General features: G+C 37.4%; 2 protein-coding genes across 2 annotated transcripts in view; one reads left to right on the forward strand and one right to left on the reverse strand.

Annotated features, from left to right (window-relative positions):
- On the forward strand, window positions 1-9333 carry Trax (Translin associated factor X). The gene is made up of 4 exons (XM_083137664.1): window positions 1-139; window positions 2656-2908; window positions 3588-3724; window positions 8630-9333. The coding sequence occupies exons 1-4, from the start codon at window positions 112-114 to the stop codon at window positions 9199-9201; spliced, it is 990 nt and encodes a 329-aa protein (XP_082993790.1). The 5' UTR covers window positions 1-111; the 3' UTR covers window positions 9202-9333.
- Window positions 9325-20050, reverse strand: part of LOC146000241 (uncharacterized) — a 22837-nt gene continuing 12111 nt past the window's right edge. Inside the window, exons 3-6 of the mRNA XM_083137663.1 lie at window positions 18656-18910; window positions 16765-17276; window positions 13114-13319; window positions 9325-12369 (exon numbers count right to left, since the gene is read on the reverse strand). Coding sequence (XP_082993789.1) covers window positions 12149-12369; window positions 13114-13319; window positions 16765-17276; window positions 18656-18910 — 1194 coding nt within the window. The 3' untranslated portion in view covers window positions 9325-12148. The remainder of the gene's footprint in view (window positions 12370-13113; window positions 13320-16764; window positions 17277-18655; window positions 18911-20050) is intronic.

Raw genomic sequence — 20050 nt, forward strand, 5'->3', positions numbered from 1 at the left:
CTATTCTGTAATCTGTATTGTGGTTGTTTAGAAACAGAAACATTGAATACAAACAGATTAGGCAAACGAAAGGTATAATTTTGTAAGTCATTATCAATAATACGGATAGTTATGTCGCAACAAAACAGAGGAAGAAATGGTGAGTTTCCATTTTGACTTTTTCAATTGCTAGTTTGGTCATGAAATGAAACTGTTATTAAATGTACGCTACACCATGAGAAATTGAACAGTAAGCATCGTTGACGATGACAGAGTGTACCCCCCCCCCAAAGTTATGTGAATTATTTTTTGCGTCAATAAATTTCGAGATTTTATGATATAAAATTTATTTCTAGACCCGAGAACCACAAATAACGGAGATATGGACTCGAAATGTGATCCAGGTACTTGCAATTCTTCGTATTCCTTAGAACTTTACAGTTTTTATCATCACATATAATGGCATTACATAATTTCATATATGTAGCTCTTTATCTCGTGGAGTTTGCAATGACATAATTACTTCACTATAACATTGCAGATTAAAATTTCGGTAACCACCAAACGTCTCTAATTCCCTTATTTTCGTATTTTTCACATTGATACTTACATATTCTGCATTCGTAAGGATTCTTCTATTTCGCGTTTCGTTTTTTGCAGGCAAATAATCTCAATTTTCGAAATATGGAGTATTTTTATTTTCTTCGCTTTTGCTTGCGTTACACGCGATATGGCGGAGAAATCTTGACTAGCGTAGTCCATGATCAGTGGTTATGCAGTGTTGCGACCTTCTTCATAGCAAAATATCTAGGTACTAGTATGGAGAATACGTAAGTATGAATGTGGAAAATACGAAAATAAGGGAATTAGAGACGTTTGGTGGTTACTGAAATTTTAATGATATGGATAACAACATAGGCCTTTAGCCTAAAAATAAACTTCAGTCTGCTGACGTCAGAACGCCAGGTAGCAAGAGTGTTGTGCGATAAGTGATTGAAATAAAACAAAGCAACTGAAACCATTGGCGCGTGGATAGGTTAGTAGGGCCACACAAAGGTTTCAATAGTGAAAAAGATAGCCCCACTAACCATTGGCGCTAGCCCCACGAACCATTGGCACGTGGATAGGTTAGTAGGGCCACGCAAAGGTTTCAATAGTGAAAAAGATAGCCCCATGAACCATTGGCGCTAGCCCCACGTACCATTGGCGCTAGCCCCACGAACCATTGGCGCGTGGATAGGTTAGTAGGGCCACGCAAAGGTTTCAATAGTTAAAAATATAGCCCCACGAACGATTGGCGCTAGCCCCACGAACCATTGGCACGTGGATAGGTTAGTAGGGCCACGCAAAGGTTTCAATAGTGAAAAAGATAGCACCACGAACCATTGGCGCGTGGATAGGTTAGTAGGGCCACGCAAAGGTTTCAATAGTTAAAAATATAGCCCCACGAACCATTGGCGCTAGCCCCACGAACCATTGGCGCTAGCCCCACAAACCACTGGCGCGTGGATAGGTTAGTAGGGCCACGCAAAGGTTTCAATAGTGAAAAAGATAGCCCCACGAACCATTGGCGCTAGCCCCACAAACCATTGGCGCTAGCCCCACGAACCATTGGCTCGTGGATAGGTTAGTAGGGCCACGCAAAGGTTTCAATAGTTAAAAATTGGTTTCGAAAAAAATATTCGTAGCCCCACACACCATTCTCGGATAGCCCCACGAACCATTGGCGCTAGCCCCACGAACGATTCACGGATAGCCCCACGAACCATTCACGGATAGCCCCACGAACCATTCACGGATAGCCCCACGAACCATTCATAAATAGATCCACAAACCATTCACGGATAGCCCCACGAACCATTCACGGATAGCCCCACGAACCATACATAAATAGCCCACGAACCATTCATAAATAGCCTTAGAGATACTGGGCGAGAGGGGGGGTTATAGCCCCCATCAACCTCACATTGAGCACGCCACTGATCCTGTGCACGTCATGTTGTCGCAAGTTCGTAATCAGAAATGATGAACAGTAACTCACGTTTATTTACGTTCTAGAACTGTTACACAGTTACAAAACCGCGTATTTGGAAACACTGACCGGTTGTTACGTCATGAAACGCTCGCAAATATTTGGTTCACGTAGTAGACGGACATCAAGGGAACAGCTTTCGTGCATTGGAGTGACATTAATGTCTAAAATTACATGATTTACCGGCAAAAAAATTTCAACGAGGTGAAAACAAACTTCCAAGACCTTCCTAAAGTATAAATAAACCCATTTCGGTAAGTACTTTCTCCTGTAAAATTGAAGAAATACGTTTTGGGGATACGAAAATTTTACCCATTGCAGTGTGCTATAAAGAACATAAAATATATCTTTGTAATGGCCCAAGTTCCTTTTGTTTTAATGAGATTTCATCATGCTATGAATACAATTTTTACATGGTTCGATTTCGATGTATGTCTGTTACCACATAGTGCGGAGTTTTAGCGATTACTTAAGGTTTTGTTCAATATATGCTTTCGTGTATAGGTTAGGTTTGGTTCCCTTAGCATTAAAATAAAGTCCCTAAATGCATAATACGTAAGTACGAATATTCAAATTAAATAACTAGCAAATTTCAGCCATTTTCCGGATATAAGAAATTTACCATATTTGTAATTACCCAACAGAATACAGCCAACCAAAGAGAGGGCGCTCCGATCACAGACATGGAAGAGGAGGTAAATATAAGGCTGTGGTTGGTGAACGAGGGAAGCAGGTTGTCGAGAACATCGATGAGAATTCACCAGTCATCAAGTGCTTTCGACAGTATGCAGTGGAGTTGGATGCAAAGCACGACAAGTATGAGCGCATTGTCAAGATAAGTCGTGACATCACCATTGAGAGTAAAAGGATTATATTCTTGCTACATACTGTTGACAGGTGAGCATAATGATATAGTAATAGGATTTGCAAAGTAGAAGTATTTTGTAAACTATTAATTTTTTTTTTAAATATGAAATTGTGGGAGAAGTATGTGCATAGTATGTAATGTGCCTTATAGTTAATTTTTATGTTCAAATAGTATTGGTAACTGTGGCTTTCAAATATTTCCTAGGATTATGTGCTAACACAAGAATAATCTTCCAGCATTTAGTGTAGCAGAGTGGAAAAGTATATGTATCTTGCATATAAATCTCGGGTATTTGAGTCAGTCCTCTAATTGAAACTGCCAAACTATTTTTATGTGGTTAAGTTGAAAATATTATTTTAGTTTCCAATTGGTAGAACAGAACATAAATCCACTCTCTTTTTGTAGTATTTTGCTGTTAAATCACACAAGCCTTATTCTGTTCAAATGAAAATGAAACGAATGAGCATGCTCTACCCCAGATTGCAGATGAAATCAGTTAGAAACCTAGGAAGAGAGCTTTTGAAGTTAGAAATAAAACCCTGATTTGCAACACTGCTTCTGTGGGTGGAGAACTTCTAAATGAGGGGGTATCACCACCACAGTAGCATCGTTTCTCCCAAGGGTAAATTTAAGAGTACGTGACATGTGGTATGTTATTCTTTGTCATCGTTGGCATGTGTATTGACCGATGTCATTTTCATTCTAAAGCAGGGAGAACCAAAAGGGGTCTGTGCTGGAAGAGGCTGCATCCCGACTTGCCAAGTTGGAGGAGGACAGTTTTAAAAATATCGCACGGGAGCTGAAGGGAGAAGATCCCTACCACTTCCTGAGGGCTTACACTGCAGGTATGCATCTAGTTTCACAGTTCAGAAATATGTTTTGATAGTATAGCAACTAAGGGCACACTCTGAAAATCGCAATGCATTTTAATGCATTAACATGGCAGTTGGCTGTTCTTTGGGTCTTTGACGTTCATGAAACATGCAGATTAAAAAGTACAGTGGCGTGCCCAGTATTTTCGAAATTGAGGGGTTACGTACCCTTTTTTCTGTAGCCCCCATTTTGCCATCTTTTCCTACTTTTGTGATGTTCTTTTTTTAGGAATACTGGGCCAAAAGGGGGGTTATTACGCCCTCCAACCTCTCCTTGGTCACGCCACTGAAAAAGTAGATAGGTTCTGTGAAAACTGTCTGTTGATTGTTTTGCTTAACTTTGACTTCGCTTTTCTGCCACTTTTGATTAACCACGAATATGAGGATGAGCGATGATTAGAGGAATATGGAAACGCAAAATGTGAAATAACACACTATATTATTTATTTTTCATGTTTCTGTAAGGTGCGAGTCCTGGCCTGGGCATTCTTTGTGAATGTCTTTTTGTCATATCATCAGTAGCCCTCATCGTCGTGAATAGCCAAAAGTGACAGAAAACGATGACAGATGTTTTACATAGTATAAAATTAATTTCAGCACATGGAAGACCCAAATGAGTGATCCCAAAATATGGCCTGCATAAGTAAAAACCATTTGTGTGCACACTCAAATAGTGAAAGAACATGTTGAAAATTGCTAACAATCCTAACCTAACAACGTAAAATCGTACTTGCTGTTGGGTGCTGTATTCACTTGCACGATAAAGCACTGTCACTGATACTTTCACTTAATGCTTTCCTAAAATCATAAAAATAACAGGTTTCACTAAGTTCAGAAGCTCAGTTTTATGTAAAATTAATGTTACTCATGCTAATGAATGGTTTACAATATAGGGAACCTAAGTGCAACACTGTTGACATATAAATTGCTAAAAGCATGTAAATATGAATAATATAATTATCCAAAACATTCTCACATGTGAGCCTAGAATGAATTTTCACCCACCTGCAGATCTTTCTATTGGTGACATGACAAGCTGCAATTTTGCTTGTGTGCTACTCAGACTAAATCATTTTCTCAAGTGCATGCATGCATCCTGTCGCCTTGCAGTAAATGTTTAAACCAATAAGCTCTAGAAGAGGCTGTCTTTGAAATATTTTGAATGTCGAGCATCAAAATGGACACTTCTCCAAAAGTTACTTGACTGCCCTGAAAGATTTCTAAGTCCAGAAATCGTTAAGTTGGCAAAATAGCTGTGCAGAACCAGCAGAGAGTAGCCAACTCTCCTGCAGATCCCTGTACTAGGCGAGAAACCTTGTGTGAAAGATTTACATTCTTGTTTATAACAAGAAGTCAGAAACTATATTCACCCAACATACGAGGCGAGGTGTATTCGGAAAGTAAGTACCGAAAGGGTGTAAGAAATAAAGTAATATAGTTTTGTACCTTTTTTTATTTGAATTGCATTCTACAGACCTTAAACTACTTTTCTACGTAGTTTCCACCATTTTTCAAGCATTTGTCATAGCGTGGCACTAGTTTTTGTATCCCGACGTCATCATCCTCGTCGAAACGCTGACCACAATTTTCGATTCCAGGCGATCTGTCACAATTTCGTAGAGGACTATTTTCTTGAAATTTGTGGAAATTCCATGCAAAGCAACGATATTGTGAAGAGTCTGTTTTCACGAATTTCAGCACCGACCGGACGCACCAAATCCTCGGTCACAACAGATGGCCGACCGCTTCACGACCTTCTTTAACCTTTTGCTGCCCAAGGCCTTTTTCACATGTAAGCCTCTCTGTCCCGAGCCGATTTTGAGCAAAATGCAGAGTTTCAATTAAATGAGTGTAGATCAGAAGCTAATTGACCTAGAGAGATGAGTGATATACTGTTGTACGCGGAATGAACCAGAGATTCAGACTATATGAAATTTTTGCAAATTCCGCGTATATGTGGTGGGGGGAGGGGGCTAACTCTCAAAATTCCAAAATTTCGGGAAAAAAATTTTTGTTCCCCCACCCTCCCCTCAAGCAAAAAGTACATGACAGTATCGACATGAACATAGAAATGATCGCTAACATGTAAGGAACACAAAAATATTTGTATTATTATCATATGACCAATGTAACTTGAGTTATACCCCCAATAGGAATTGTCGGCATGCCACTGATTCAAGCTTCAAAATGCAGCGGTACCTTGAAATGACTTTAGCTCAGAGACTATTTGCCCTGGAGATATAAACGATATACCGTTGTACGCAGAATGAATCACAGATTCAGACGATATATAATTTATGCACATTCGGCGCACATATGGAGGGTGAAAGGGGGGAAATCCCCTGATTTTTTTTTAAATGGGGTTTCTCCCCCCCACCCCCCGAAAAAAAGGATATGAAAAGTTCAAAATGCACATAGAAAATATCGCTGGCATGTAAGAAACAGAAAAATATTTGCATCATTGCCGTATGACCAATGTAACGCAAGCTGTACCCCTGAAACGAAAGGCTTGTACGCCACTGTCTCAAGCTTTGGAAGTGAGCGAAATGCAGAGTTACATTGAATTGACTACAGCTCAGAGACTATTTGCCCTGGAGATATGAACAATATACCGTTGTACGCAGAATGAATCACAGATTCAGACTATATATAATTTATGCACATTCGGTGCACATATGGAGGGGAAAAGGGGGGAAATCCCCTGAAAAAATTTTCTTTTAAAAAAATGGGGTTTCTCCCCCCCCCCCCCGCCAAACGACACTAGCACACTTTTCACAAACACGTAGATGACAAAAAAGTCCTTGGAAGTATGTCACTTCAGTCAAAAAATATCCTCGCACTTGGGCACAAAACGACACACATCTACGCACAACTTTCATGGACGAAAAGCTAGAACGCACTGGAAAATGAACACCGATTCTTGCAGCTGCTTGACATTCTATTTTTAGACAATGCTGGGTGACCTCTCTTCAACATTGTGGAACACTTGTGCTCACAAACAAAGGTTTCCTTCAGCGCGCTTCGAATTCCCATTCTCACAATGCAGATTCAACAACCAGTCTTTCCCATCCCCCACCCCCACCCCCTGCTTCCGCCCTCACGGAAAACTTTCATTTTGACATCGGATACTTATAAACAAGCTTCCTTCGAACGCAGATAGCAGGAGGGAGTGAAAAGCATTGCTTTAGAACAACAAAGCTGGTCTTCCTTTGTCGGCAAAAATTTGACTTTGAAAAGAGCCGCAAAAGAGAAGTACCTTTTCCCGCCTTTTCCCCTCCATTTTCATGAAGACAAAAAAATGCAAAAAACCATTTCTGTTAAATACATGTGTTAGGAACAATATAAAAAAATAAAATCGAAATTCAAGCCAAAAATAGAAAAGTTATAATGTAAAAACTACGACCTTGACACAGCATCTCGATCGAGACGCTTGGGACAGTGAGGGTTACATTTGGGTATCTCGTTCGAGACGCTTGGGCGGCAAAAGGTTAAACAAAAAAAAAGACCTCTCACAGTTGACGGTGGATGTCTTAACGGTTTCACGTTTCTTGAATTGAGAAAACGAAACACAGACCGGACTTCACAGTCAGCGGGCCGATTGATTTTCTTGTATATTTCAAACCTTCATAAACCTACGAAGAAAAAGCATGACCTGCTCCCACGACTGCCTGTGGCTTATTAACGGATGAAGGATGTCAGCGAGAACTCACACGGTCGCGACTGCAGCGCTAAAACGGCAATATTTGCCAATGAAAATGTGTTTGTTGGATACAAAAGTGGTAGTTTGCACAGTCATCAACATGTTTCAAGGCATTGGCTACAAGCGAAGTTGTAGAGTATTGTTACTTTCACTCGAAATTGTGAGAATTGTTACTTTTCGCTCATTGCACAGTACTTTGCAAAGTTGTTGTCATACAATTTGCATAAACTATTCAAAATTATGCTCCTTTGTGTTCAAACTTGACAGCGATTTACTCCAGGTGACCATGAGCGTGTGCAGTGTTTCCAACCTCTCAACAGTTTGTCTGATCCCAATTTTAATATACCGAATCGCAAGTATTCTCTTAAATTATTCCTCATACTTCAGTTTCCAGTTTTATTCTCTATTAATATGTTGAGCGAATATAGTTTCTGACTTAATGTTATAAACAAGACTGTAAATCTTTCATCACAGGGTTTCATGCCTAGTAGAAGGACCTGCAGTAGAGTTGGCTACTCTGCTGGTTCTCCAGAGCTATGTTGCCAAATTAACGATTTCTGGAAATCTTTCAGGGCTGTCAAGTAACATTTGGAGAAGTGTACATTGTTTAATAATTTAAATATGATGGTCTTTTGTGTACGTTATATTTGTGCTGTATAGATCTGCTGTAATTTGGCTTCCATTTCATGTTAAAGGAACTATGTTTTGGCCATTTCAGTTGTTTGTAATCCACCACTGCGGAAGCGCTAGAGTTAATGTGCACATGGTGTTAGGGCCGCTAAGATCCACACCTTATTCAGATTGTGCTTGTCACTTTGGTAACACTGTTTCCAAGTTAATAAAACATTCAAATGCTAACCAAGGCAAAATTTATTACCCTCTAACAGGGTAGTCTTCAAAGATTCACAATAAATTCAATAATAATTATTGAATAACAATTATACAATAAATTTTGCCTTAGTCAACATTTGAATGTTTTATTGTCATTTGGTATGGATTAGGTTGAGTTTTTTTGCCCACTTTATGCACAAATAGGCTAATCAGGATTTGACCTACAGTTTAAGTGGGATCTGAGCCAGTATGTGTCGAACCCGAGACTGCTTTATTACAAGGCCATGACGACTTTGATGTGGAATCTCTCTTTGGGGAATTATATAAACTTCCTCTCTCGTTTGCAGGTCTTCAAGAGTATGTTGAAGCAGTAACGTTCTACTACTATTTGAAAAGCAGCAGTCTGCAGAATTGGACCTCAATACAGGAGAAACTGAGTTACACTGGCATCCAAGAAGCACTTGCTTCAACGGACAAAACTGCACGTGACGACGACAAAGACCCTAAGGCCGAGGAAAAAGATGCAAATTTAGAAGAAATTCCTGAAGTAAAGGACCAAAGTCTTCAGTTGGCAGGAAAAACGCTTGTTCCACCGACAGATTACATTCTGGGTGTGGCCGATTTGACAGGGGAACTGATGCGGAAGTGCATCAACAATCTTGGTCTGGGGCAAATTGAAAGTTGTTACAAGACATGTGCTTTCGTACGAGAAATCCACAATGGTTTTCTCAGGGTGGGGAATTCTGGACCGAAGGAAATGACAAAGAAGATGTATACTCTACGCCAGTCTCTTGGGAAGATGGAGAACGCTTGCTACACTATTCATGTCCGTGGCTCTGAAATACCCAAGCACATGCTGGCTGATGTGTTCAGTGCAAGCCAGGATGAATTCCAAGATGAAGACGAAGGCTTCTATTGATTACACCATGGATAGTTTTATTTCTTATTTTTTGCGAAAATGTTGTTTGAACCAGATATTTATTTTCTGATTTCAATTTCAATGTACAAAATGTGCTTTTAAAATGATAATATAGTCTTACTTTCCATGCAATTTTTATTTCTCTGAAATTGAAAATACAGTGCAACATCATATAAATTTTGTTTGATATAAAGCAATACTACCAGAAGTAACGAGATCTATTATTTGTTAAAAACACACAAACAGCACGATAAAAAACACTTTAGATCTATTATGTTGTAATGACTCCAAAACAATAGCAGCTTTTTTCCCTGTTGTACACAGCTATGCACTATTGCATGCTTAGGAACAAAAGAAACATTGAGATATGCTATTTAACAAAATATTGCCACAATCTTACCATGTCATTATTCAACAAAGCTGGTGAAACATTAGATTTTGAACAGTTTGGGTCTTGCATTTACTTTTATGGATCTACAGGTTAAAAGTTTTAATTGCATTTGTAAATGTGCCTTTAATTTGGATCCATCCCTTCATATAACATCGAAAATACTCTCCATGTCACGTCAGATGGAGTTCCTGATGGGCCTAAGCCACTGAAAAGGTTTACTCTACCTCTGGAATACACAATGGGGTCAGAGGAAGAAGAAGAGCAGCCACAGCATGACCCTAACATTGTCCGTGCCTCAGATAAAATTTAGGAAGAAAACATGTACATGTCAAATACAAAGCACACACTCTCATACACACAAAAATTAAAGAAACACACGCCATCATGCACTACAACCATGAACTGAACATAGATGGTGGTCAGGCACACCACACCCGGCTTCAGTTACTGCAGCAATTAACACTGGTGAACAGCAGATGACATATACGCAGACATACAGGCGACAGCGGCACACCTAGTGGCGATTTAGGAAAAAACAACAGAAATGCCCAAGCAACAACACAACGAATTCCAACAAGGATGGTGGCAGTAGCTATCGAAATTAATAGAAAATAATGTAAAACAGCTTCGCGGAAAACGTGAGTACCTTAATTATCTATTACCGCGTCTCTCATTCCCATAGGGGAAGGCAGAATTTCAGGATCTAGGTGTCCCATTTTGATTGCCGTTGACTACCTTTATGCAATGGAAAACTCAAGAAGCACAATATCAGAATATGAGGGAAGCAAGAATCCACATCACTAACCAAAGATCAATGTATTTTATGTCTTGTCGAAATGGATGGAGAGTGCACAGCTCATTCTTCTTGTAGAACACTAACTGTTACCTGGAAATGACTTGACTGCTGTTGAAAAAAGGACAAAGGTTAGGCAATAAATTCCACTCCTGGTAAGATGGAAAGCCACCATACTGGCATCACTACTTTCGGGAATAACTGAATGCTTAACTTTCAGGAAGGTGCTTTGGGTATACAGAAAAAGATGTCCTCTGCACATGGTCTAAATGTGGCCCTTTTCATGTACGTCATTGTTTTTAATATACTGTATAGCCTTTACATAAGTAATTCAGTGAAAATAATCCGATCTCTCTCTCTCTCTCTCTCACACACACACACAAACATACACAGAGAGAGAAGGGGGGGGGGTTCGTAGTAAGTTACTGTAAAAAAAATGTGAGAAAATGGCCCAGACAATTAAATTATTTTGCCCACAAATGAAACAATAGTATTTAAAATAGAATGTACCAATCTTAAAATTTTGCTTGTATTGTTGGTAATGACACTCTTGGTCACTTTCCATAAACAAATCCTTAACAGCAGATCAAACCAACTTTTGCCTTGATGGGCAGAAACTAAGCCACAAAAAATGGGCAACAAATTTGTTGAATACCTCTGGTGAGATAAAAGTATACTAAACAGTTTCGAAATACTAGGAAATCTTAACCTGTGTGCACACACACTAAAAAGCTGCACTAAGTGTGAGAATTTTACAAACATATACACAAACACTTGTAACCAAAAAAATCTAGGGTAACAGATGCTAAAATCAAATAATAGTACATATGAAATAATGCATATATTCATAAGGAAAAACATTACAAATGCAGTTCAATTTACATAACATTAGTTCTAAAAATAAATATTTATAAAAATAAAACTATCTGAACTATTGCATTACTGGTATTAACTTATGCTTTGTACTATTTGCACCTTAATATACAAATTATAATTAACGTCTTAACTTATTTACATAATCACAAGAAAGCATTTATATACCTCATAGTTGTAAACAGGATAAATGATCAATTCAGATTATATAAATTCTGTAATTTTTCTAATAATCACATATTTCACTACATTGTGGTTTATTCTTTAACAAAGATTACATATTTTAAAAATATATATGTCGAAACTTGTGATAGTCTTGCATCAAGAAGTTGCACATTTTGTTTATCAACAAAGGTTTCAGTCTTTCTAGTGTATTTTTGTTGCTGACCAGATGTCATATTGAACCAATACTCTTACTGTTTCTCATTAATATCATTACTTAAATATTGTAAGAATTTAAAGCAATTGAGAATATTCATAAATGTATTTCATTTTAACTTTACCATATCAAAACCTGCAAGATTTTCATTCAAATTATTCATAATTTCATAAATGAATATAAATAGTTGCTATTTTAGAACCCCCACAATACTGATGCAAAACAAATGTTAATTTAGAATTGTGCACAATATCCAGAATATCTAGACACCATGAAAGTATCATGTAGTATTTTGCACTTTACGAAATACTGAACTCCAGAAAACTACTGCATGTCTAGTATCAAGTTTATAATCAAGCTGATAATGGTTACCACTGGTATTTACCAACACTAAAAAAAACAACTTAAAAGGATATTTATATAGGAATTCGTATAAAAATATTAACAATTTTTTTTGGTAAATTTATGCACACATTATGTTTAAAGTGTAGATAAAAATTTCCTGCTTTACTCATGCTTTATTAAGCTTTTTCTTCTTCCTCAAAAATCTTTTTGCTTCCTTCATCATTCGTTTTGCATCATCTTCATCACTGCCATCATCACCCATGTCTGTTTCACTACTATCCAAATCTGTTGGCTGATAATCATCAGAACTTGCATCATTCAAGAATGGGTCATCGTAGTCATAATCATCCTCTTCGTCATCAACTTCATCCTTCTTCTTTGCAGCTGCTGAAATATCAGCACACAATACAAATTTGTTTGTTTGGTTAATTGTTTGAATCTATGATCTAATGATGGGGAGGAAGAAATAATTACCAACCTAGCATAGGAGAGGTGAGTATGTGATTAATTTGACCTGAAAAAGTAAATACAAAAAAAAGCTGACACGATAGTTTTAAAAAAACTAAATTATTCATAAAGAATGTTTTAAAACATTGGTGACCCTTACAGATAAGTGCTCTTGAATGTATCATATTTTATTAATATAACAAACGCTTCATTTGTTTTTATTCACCATATGTCATTAGACTGTCTTGTTGGCCATTCTTCGTTGAAGAAATTCATTATTGATACACAATTTTGGTATGGAATTACTGAAATTCTGTATTAAACCATGTAGAGACCCATATTAGATTCCTAGCGTTGAGTGATTTCAGGTGAAATTTTTTTTCTGCAATGTGTCTGCATGAAATGGCTCTGGGGTTCACACAGTCTCTGAGAAGTGAATAGGGTAAAGGCAGTAGGAGCATGGTAATAATCATATCACCTTTGCAAGCCTTTGTTGAATCTTGAAATGTGTGAGGGATAATTTTACCTTTAATTTTGCATGCCTCTTAAGTTACCGGCATTCTAGAAATGTAGGATGCTTAGCTGTGAATAATAGAATTAACAATGGCTGACATTGATATGTTAGTATCAATACATAGTCCTGAGGGTGAAAATTAAAGGATATAAAAAAATATGCAAACTTACCCCGAGCTTTGGGTGTCTGCTGAGTATTTTGAGTGTGTTTAAACTGCTTTCTATGGTCTGGATTTTTACGGTAGCATACAGACCCATACTGGCATTCTGGACGGCTATCATCTGCATCATCATCGTCGTCGTCGCTTCCCTGTAAAGCATCAACGTAATCAGGATCACCTGGATGGCTGAAGTCTTTCTTGTGTGCTGGGTTCTTCCTGCAATGAGGAAAATTATTTTGTTTGATTTTTGTTATCTAGCGTCGCTATTGTGCCACTTTTGGCTAATTGTGAAAATGAGGATGAGTGATGATTATGATGAAACTGATAAGGGAACACTTTCAAAGAACATTTACGTGTAGGCTGGGATTCAAACCTGGGACCCCTGGCATTGTAGTGTGTCGTGCAAGAGGTAACACATGTTTAAAAGCATTTAGGTGTCACTGTATTAGGGATGGACCGATATGAAATTTTGTCCGATACAGATACAGTACCGATAACCAATATTCTATCAATCGGATGTAAAATTCCAAGTGGTGCACCAACCTCCTTAATAAATGAATGTTACTAGATAAACCAAACTTTTGCAATGGAAAATAAATTGTATATTTAGACATTTGCTTTTTTAAAAAAAAAACATGAGATAGATTGATTAATTGAATTGGTGTTTTAAGTCCACATTATGCACAGTAAGGCTAATCGGGACTGGACCTAGTTTAAAGTGGGATCCGAACCACTTTGTGCCTCCACCAGGTATTGAACCTGGGACCCCTTAATTACAAGGCAATGACGACACCACTGAACCATCGGGGAGGCCCAGCATGAGATAGAGACTATGTGTGTGTTTCATAAAAATTATAACAAAATGGCACAATATTGCATTAAATTTCATCAATATATCAGACCGGTAAAATAATTGGTTTGCCTATATCGCCCAATACCGATAGGAGTACCGATTAATCTGCCCCATCCCTTAATAATAATAGATGGTAGACCAGCAATAGCTGAACCTTGCCCAGCATAATTCAAAAAAGGCCAGGGCCTACATATAGACTGTAAGCCTCACTCCCTCCCGCTGAGGTGGGAGATATCTGACCAGTTACAGGGTGAAATGTGATGTCTAGAAACCGGATGTTTAGGCACTAAAAACATATAAAATAGGCAGGCAAATAAGCACTTATAATTTTCAAAATAGGCATTAAAATACAAATAGGCAATAAAAAAGGCAATGAAACTTAACTCAAAATAATGAAGATAGATATACAAAAATAATTAGGTGTTTAAATAATATAGAAACATACCTGTACGTATATTCTTTATAGTTGCTTAAAATAAATCAGGAGCTCATCATTAGAGACAGCAGTCCAATATTGTACTTAATAAATCACTGCAAACAGGAGTCAAGTCATCACTAAATTTTCCATTGTAGCCTGTATAATGGCTACACACAATAGTCTGACAAAATAAATTGTTGGCTACTTCCAACCAGTACGCAAATTATTTAAATATACACTTTATCACTGCACAGAGGTTTATTTCAGTTAAAAAATTTACACTATATATTCCACACAGCAGTTCGAACTAAGAAACTGTTTAAATGCATTTCAAGATTGTTCTGTACGGTTTGGCAGTCTCTGAATAAGAAGCACTAATTGTGGTTGCACATCACAACAAGGTATTTCTTCAGGTGATCAACCGACACGTTATGTCTGCAATCGGACAACACATTTTTTAGAATTGAAAAAGATCTTTCAACCTCCACAGATGTTACCGGAGCATACTTAAAGCACGCGAGAACATGTGGATCTAACTCAGTTTGTATATTTTCACCTTTCAGAACTTGTTGAATTGCCCTTAATTTGTCCAAGTCCTTATTAGCTGCAATAACTCGCTAACTGTTATTTTTTAATTTCTTGGAAGCATCGGAAACTAATCCTGGGAACAGGAAATTGTATGCACAGAGTTCAGTCATGTCTCAATTTTAAAGAAAATGCCTAAAATAGGCAATATCTGGCATTTATGAAATAATATAGGCAATATCGTATGAAATAGGCAAAATAGGCAAAATTAAATTGCCTTTAAATGAAGCTATTCCCTCCCCCCTGGCCTTCGCAACATTCGTTTTCATCATATCTCAAATAGGAAAGAATAGGCATTTTGCCTAACATCCGGTCTCTAGTGATGTCAAAGTTGTTACGCTTCCCCCAGGAAACCCAAAACTTCACACATCTCGTAGCCAGAATTCAAAGCATCATGCCTTAGATGGCCACAGTGCAGGGCTGTCGCTATTAACATAATGGGAAAATAGATGAGGAATTATATTCTAGAATAAAGAATACAAATAAATCTCGTATTAGAGGATTTTTAGGAAAGAAGAAAATAATCAAGAAAACAAAAATGATAGCATACTACTTAACCTATGTACCGACACTGATAAATGAAAGTGAATCCTGGATACTGAATGAAAAACAAAAAATGAACCTACGGTTGAAATTAAATATCCCAAGGAAAATAATTGGAAAGACTATAATTACAATAACATTAAATGCAAAACCAAAATATCAGAATGTTGAAGAGGCACAGGTCAGATGGTTTGGACACCTAAATAGAATGCAAGAAGACAGAACACCTGGAAAAGTATGGGAGGCAAGAAATTGAGGACACTTGAAAGAACAGACCAAAAGGAATAACGATGTGAAAGATATCGTGAGGAGAAGGAAGGAAGTTGGCAGAAGATCATGGCACATGACGAGCTCTCTGTAAAACCTCGACACCTATAGGTATAGGATGAAAATACAAAATAAGTTATCTTGCAGGCATATTTGATGTTTTAATAATGGACCAATCAATTTGACTTACACAGTATTGCAATTTGGTTATTTGATGGCATTAAGTATCACCGAATAACTATAAATAGCCTGAATGAGTGCATAATTCTGACATTTAATAGAATAACAAAAAACAGTTTTGAGGAGCTCTCTGTATCCATAAAGTTATAATCCCTACATTCTGCTTTTGTAAAGTCAATATAAAGAAAAACCTATTTCCTTTCTGTAATGCAAAACCTGGTTAAGGATATTAACTACAAAAATGAATAAGCCATTTGTGTTCCCTATGGAACATTAATTAAAATCAGTTTTGGTCAGTGCTTTTTTCTTGGAAGAGAGGTTTCGGTACTCTTCAACTTGGTTTGTTATTGTTTTGTGTTCTTCACATGAATTACTCAAAATACAGAGGTATGTTCTTCAAAGATCAGGCATCCATGTAGTCTCTCTCGCTCTCTTTCTCACATACACAAACAAAAATGCACAATTTTCTTTTGTTAAAATATAATCAGGTTTCGAATCACTGCAATGATGGGTAGTCTTGGAGAGTAGATTTGAGACTAATCCAATAAGTAAAAATGCATGACATTAAGGGATATTTGAAACTGATGTGACAAAAGACACATGTTGCTTGGAAATGAACCATCAGAAATAAATGCAATCTTCTTAACCGAAGAGACATGACAAACTCCTCATCTCAATCTGTTGTTCGTGCATGTGTGGTGAATGTTTTGCTTTTGACTAAACTACAAAATATGGTTGCTTTCCTGTGTTGCTTGTCCCTTTGGTCAGAAAGCTTCCTAACATGCACTACACAAGAAAGAAAGAGAGAAAGGTACCTGTAACAAGCTGCTCCATATGTACAGGATGGACGGACCTGTTGAGGTTTATCTGCTTTCGTATCTGTCGAATCTTCATTTGTACTCTCATCATTTTCATTATTGCATGCACCATCTTCATTTTCTTTGTCCACTTCGATATCTTCAACAGTCTTCTCAACACCACCTTCATTCTCCTTACTGGTATCTTCTTCCCCTTTGTTATTCACAACAGCTTCATTCTCAGATTTTCTTTTTGCACTACCTTTACTTGCTTTCTCGTCGTCCTCCCCTGCTTCAATGTCGCCATTTTCTATATCCTCCTGTGACAACTCATTTTCTTTTCCTTTTGCCTTCTTCCTTCTTGTTGGTTTACTTTCATCAACTTTTCTTTTCTGCCTTCCAGTCTTATTTCCCTTGTTTCCTGCATCTTTCTCTTCATCATCATTATCATCATCTCCTCCCAGCATCCATTTAGGTAGCTTCCGGTTCTTCTTTGCAGTACTCACTGTGGCTGTTGCATAATCTTTTACCTGCGGAAAATTGATGTGTTACCATCAAGACTTGGATTTCTAACACACAAAAAAAATAAAAAATAAAAAAAATGCTAGGGCCACCTATAGAAATGGCTAGCACTCTTGCCACTGATGCAAGCAGTCCTAGTCTTGATTCTTGATGGGAGCCCCCACAATATTAGAAGTTGAAGGCTCTTTATTGGTTTTGTGATGTATAACATTATTTTTTTAACATTTATAAATAAAATATATATTTTTTAAAATGACATCAATGAAAAAGGAACAGCTGAATTGAAATTCATACATGAAACATTACATACAAATCATATTTCATCTAGAATAAAGTAAATGTAAAAGCAACCTATTTACTTCATGAACTCTTTCGCTGCGTAGTTTTTTTTTGGGGGGGGGGGAATTTTCAGAATTACATAACTTTTTTAAAAAACAAAAGAAAAAATAAATCTAAAGTATTGACATAAATTCTATCACTATCGCTTGAACAAAGTGCCATAGTCGGAAGTATCCCTTGGTGTTAGATTTTTCTTTGTTACCAAAGTGGATACAGTGACGTGACCGTTGGGGTGGGGGTTGGTAGGGATCGTAACCCTTCCTTTTGGTCCAATATTCCTAAAAAAAAAGTTAATGCCAAAAGAAAGAAAAGTTAGTGAAATTAGGGCTTACTACTAAAAAAAATATGTAAAACCCCACTCCCTTTCAAAAATCTTGGGCACGACACTGAATGCATAAATGATCGTTGTTTACATACACATGGGGCTACAAGTTTTTCATTTGTTCAGAACCAAAGTGAGTTATTTCTTTGGAAAACAGTTAAAATGACACACACTAGATGGCAGCATGTTCTGGTAATGCTTTTTCTTACAAGACGACTTCACTCGACATCAGCAGCGACGAGAATATTTGAAATAGATTGCAGTCACTTTCCGTAAGTTACGCATATTGAAGCAAATCAACTGAAGTTGCTTTCATGCAGTATAAGAGTTAAGTAACTGTATGTAACTATGATAGAGTTACTTTAAAAAGTAGCTTTCTAGACAATACCAAGTGAATAAGAGTTGGGTGACAGAGCCCAAAAGAATAAATTGATTAGCTGATTGATTTAGTTGATTTTACTTTACTGTTCTGCCCCTTTGGCTAATCGCAAAGATGATGATGAATGGTGATAAGACGAGATGGATGAAAGGACAATCACAAACATATTAGGACAACACAACACGAGCCGCACAGATGATTATTCTAGATGTGAGCTCAGATGCCAGAACCTAGTTAGTCTGCAAAATGCAGTCAAGGGTGTGCTACATGGAAGAAGCGTTGATATTTGGGTGTCTTTGGAAAGTGCCACCCCTTACAACCCTAATAAAGAAATTATTATTAAATACCTTGCCATTTAGCTCTGGTAAAGCACCATTTTCCTTTACTTCCTCTCGTCCCAATGGGCTCACTGGTGCGGAAGAATTCGCTTCTTGCAGTTGCTCGGCCTCCCTTCCATCGTGCCGGATAACCACTTTGTACTGGTAAGAGGTAGGTAGAAGGCCAAAACAATCCCCATCCTGCAGAACCACCGTGTCACCTTCATTGACCGTTGAATATGTGTTCTCTCCCTTCTTCTTGTAGAAGCACGGATTCACATGAACCTAGAACATATGAATGTGTTTAAAATTTGATTAAAACAAGATCATACCAAAAGTCCAAGTTGAAACTTTTGAGAATACATGTGTACCACTGTGCAAATAATGAAATGCTGTATATAAAACAACACAAACTTCGCAAAAATGTCAGATGACATTACAGACACCTGTCACTCTGTGTCAAATCAACCAATAAAATAATATTTTGAAACTTTTGTATTCTGACTTTTAAGATATTTCATTTACTCATTGCACCTATCAAGAGGACTAAAAATTCAAGTTCTAGACTTTTTTGGGCTCTTAGATTTTAAGATCAAGAATAATCACAAAAATTTGACATTTTGAAATATTTAAGCAGCTGTAGATCAAAAACCATTGGACAAAGAGAACTCAAATTGGTGTCATTCACTTCTGCCTATAAGGAGCTTTCATTTGAAATGCAACGTGACTTACATAACTTTTTCAAAAACTATAAAAAACACTTTTCAATTTTTTAAAAAAAAATATATATGTATTTTAAAGACATCAACTGACTACTTGTGTGACAAATTTCATAACTGGATGGCAATGAGTGCCTGTCGAAATTACATTTTTTGTATTATTATGTACATGAAATTTCCTAAATTTGTTGACTTTCATGTTAAAACTTTAACTATAAGTTGAGTGGTTTATATGGAAATCTTCATATTAAGCAATTTCATAATTTTTCAGAGTAGTTTTCAGTTCTTATTTCTATTACATGTTATTCTTAGGGAAGAACATTTGAATGTCCTGTAAAAAAAAAAAAGTAAAGTGCTCCCTTATGCTTTGCACCATGCTATGACAGTGTATAGGGGGTGTGGAGTTAGGTTGATCACGGCCGAAGGTCGAAGGTGGGGGTGATGTGATCAGCACTACTCCCCTGGCTGCCTTTACCCCCTCCCCCAGAATTTCCTACAGGTACCCACTTTACATGATGCTGGGTGGGTTCCAGAGCTGCTTGAACAGGTGGAAAAAATCCCAGTTCTCCACCGCCGAGGATTGAACCCAGGTCTCTCGCATGGTACTCAGACATCCTAACGACTGAGTTACCATGGTGGCTTCTGAATGTCCTGTATGGAAACACAAACACCTTTACGTTATTAAAAGGTAATATTCTAAATTACT

Source organism: Lepisma saccharinum, chromosome 16 (genome assembly GCF_977018435.1).
Source record: "Lepisma saccharinum chromosome 16, izLepSacc3.1, whole genome shotgun sequence".
In the NCBI taxonomy this organism is placed as follows: domain Eukaryota; kingdom Metazoa; phylum Arthropoda; class Insecta; order Zygentoma; family Lepismatidae; genus Lepisma; species Lepisma saccharinum.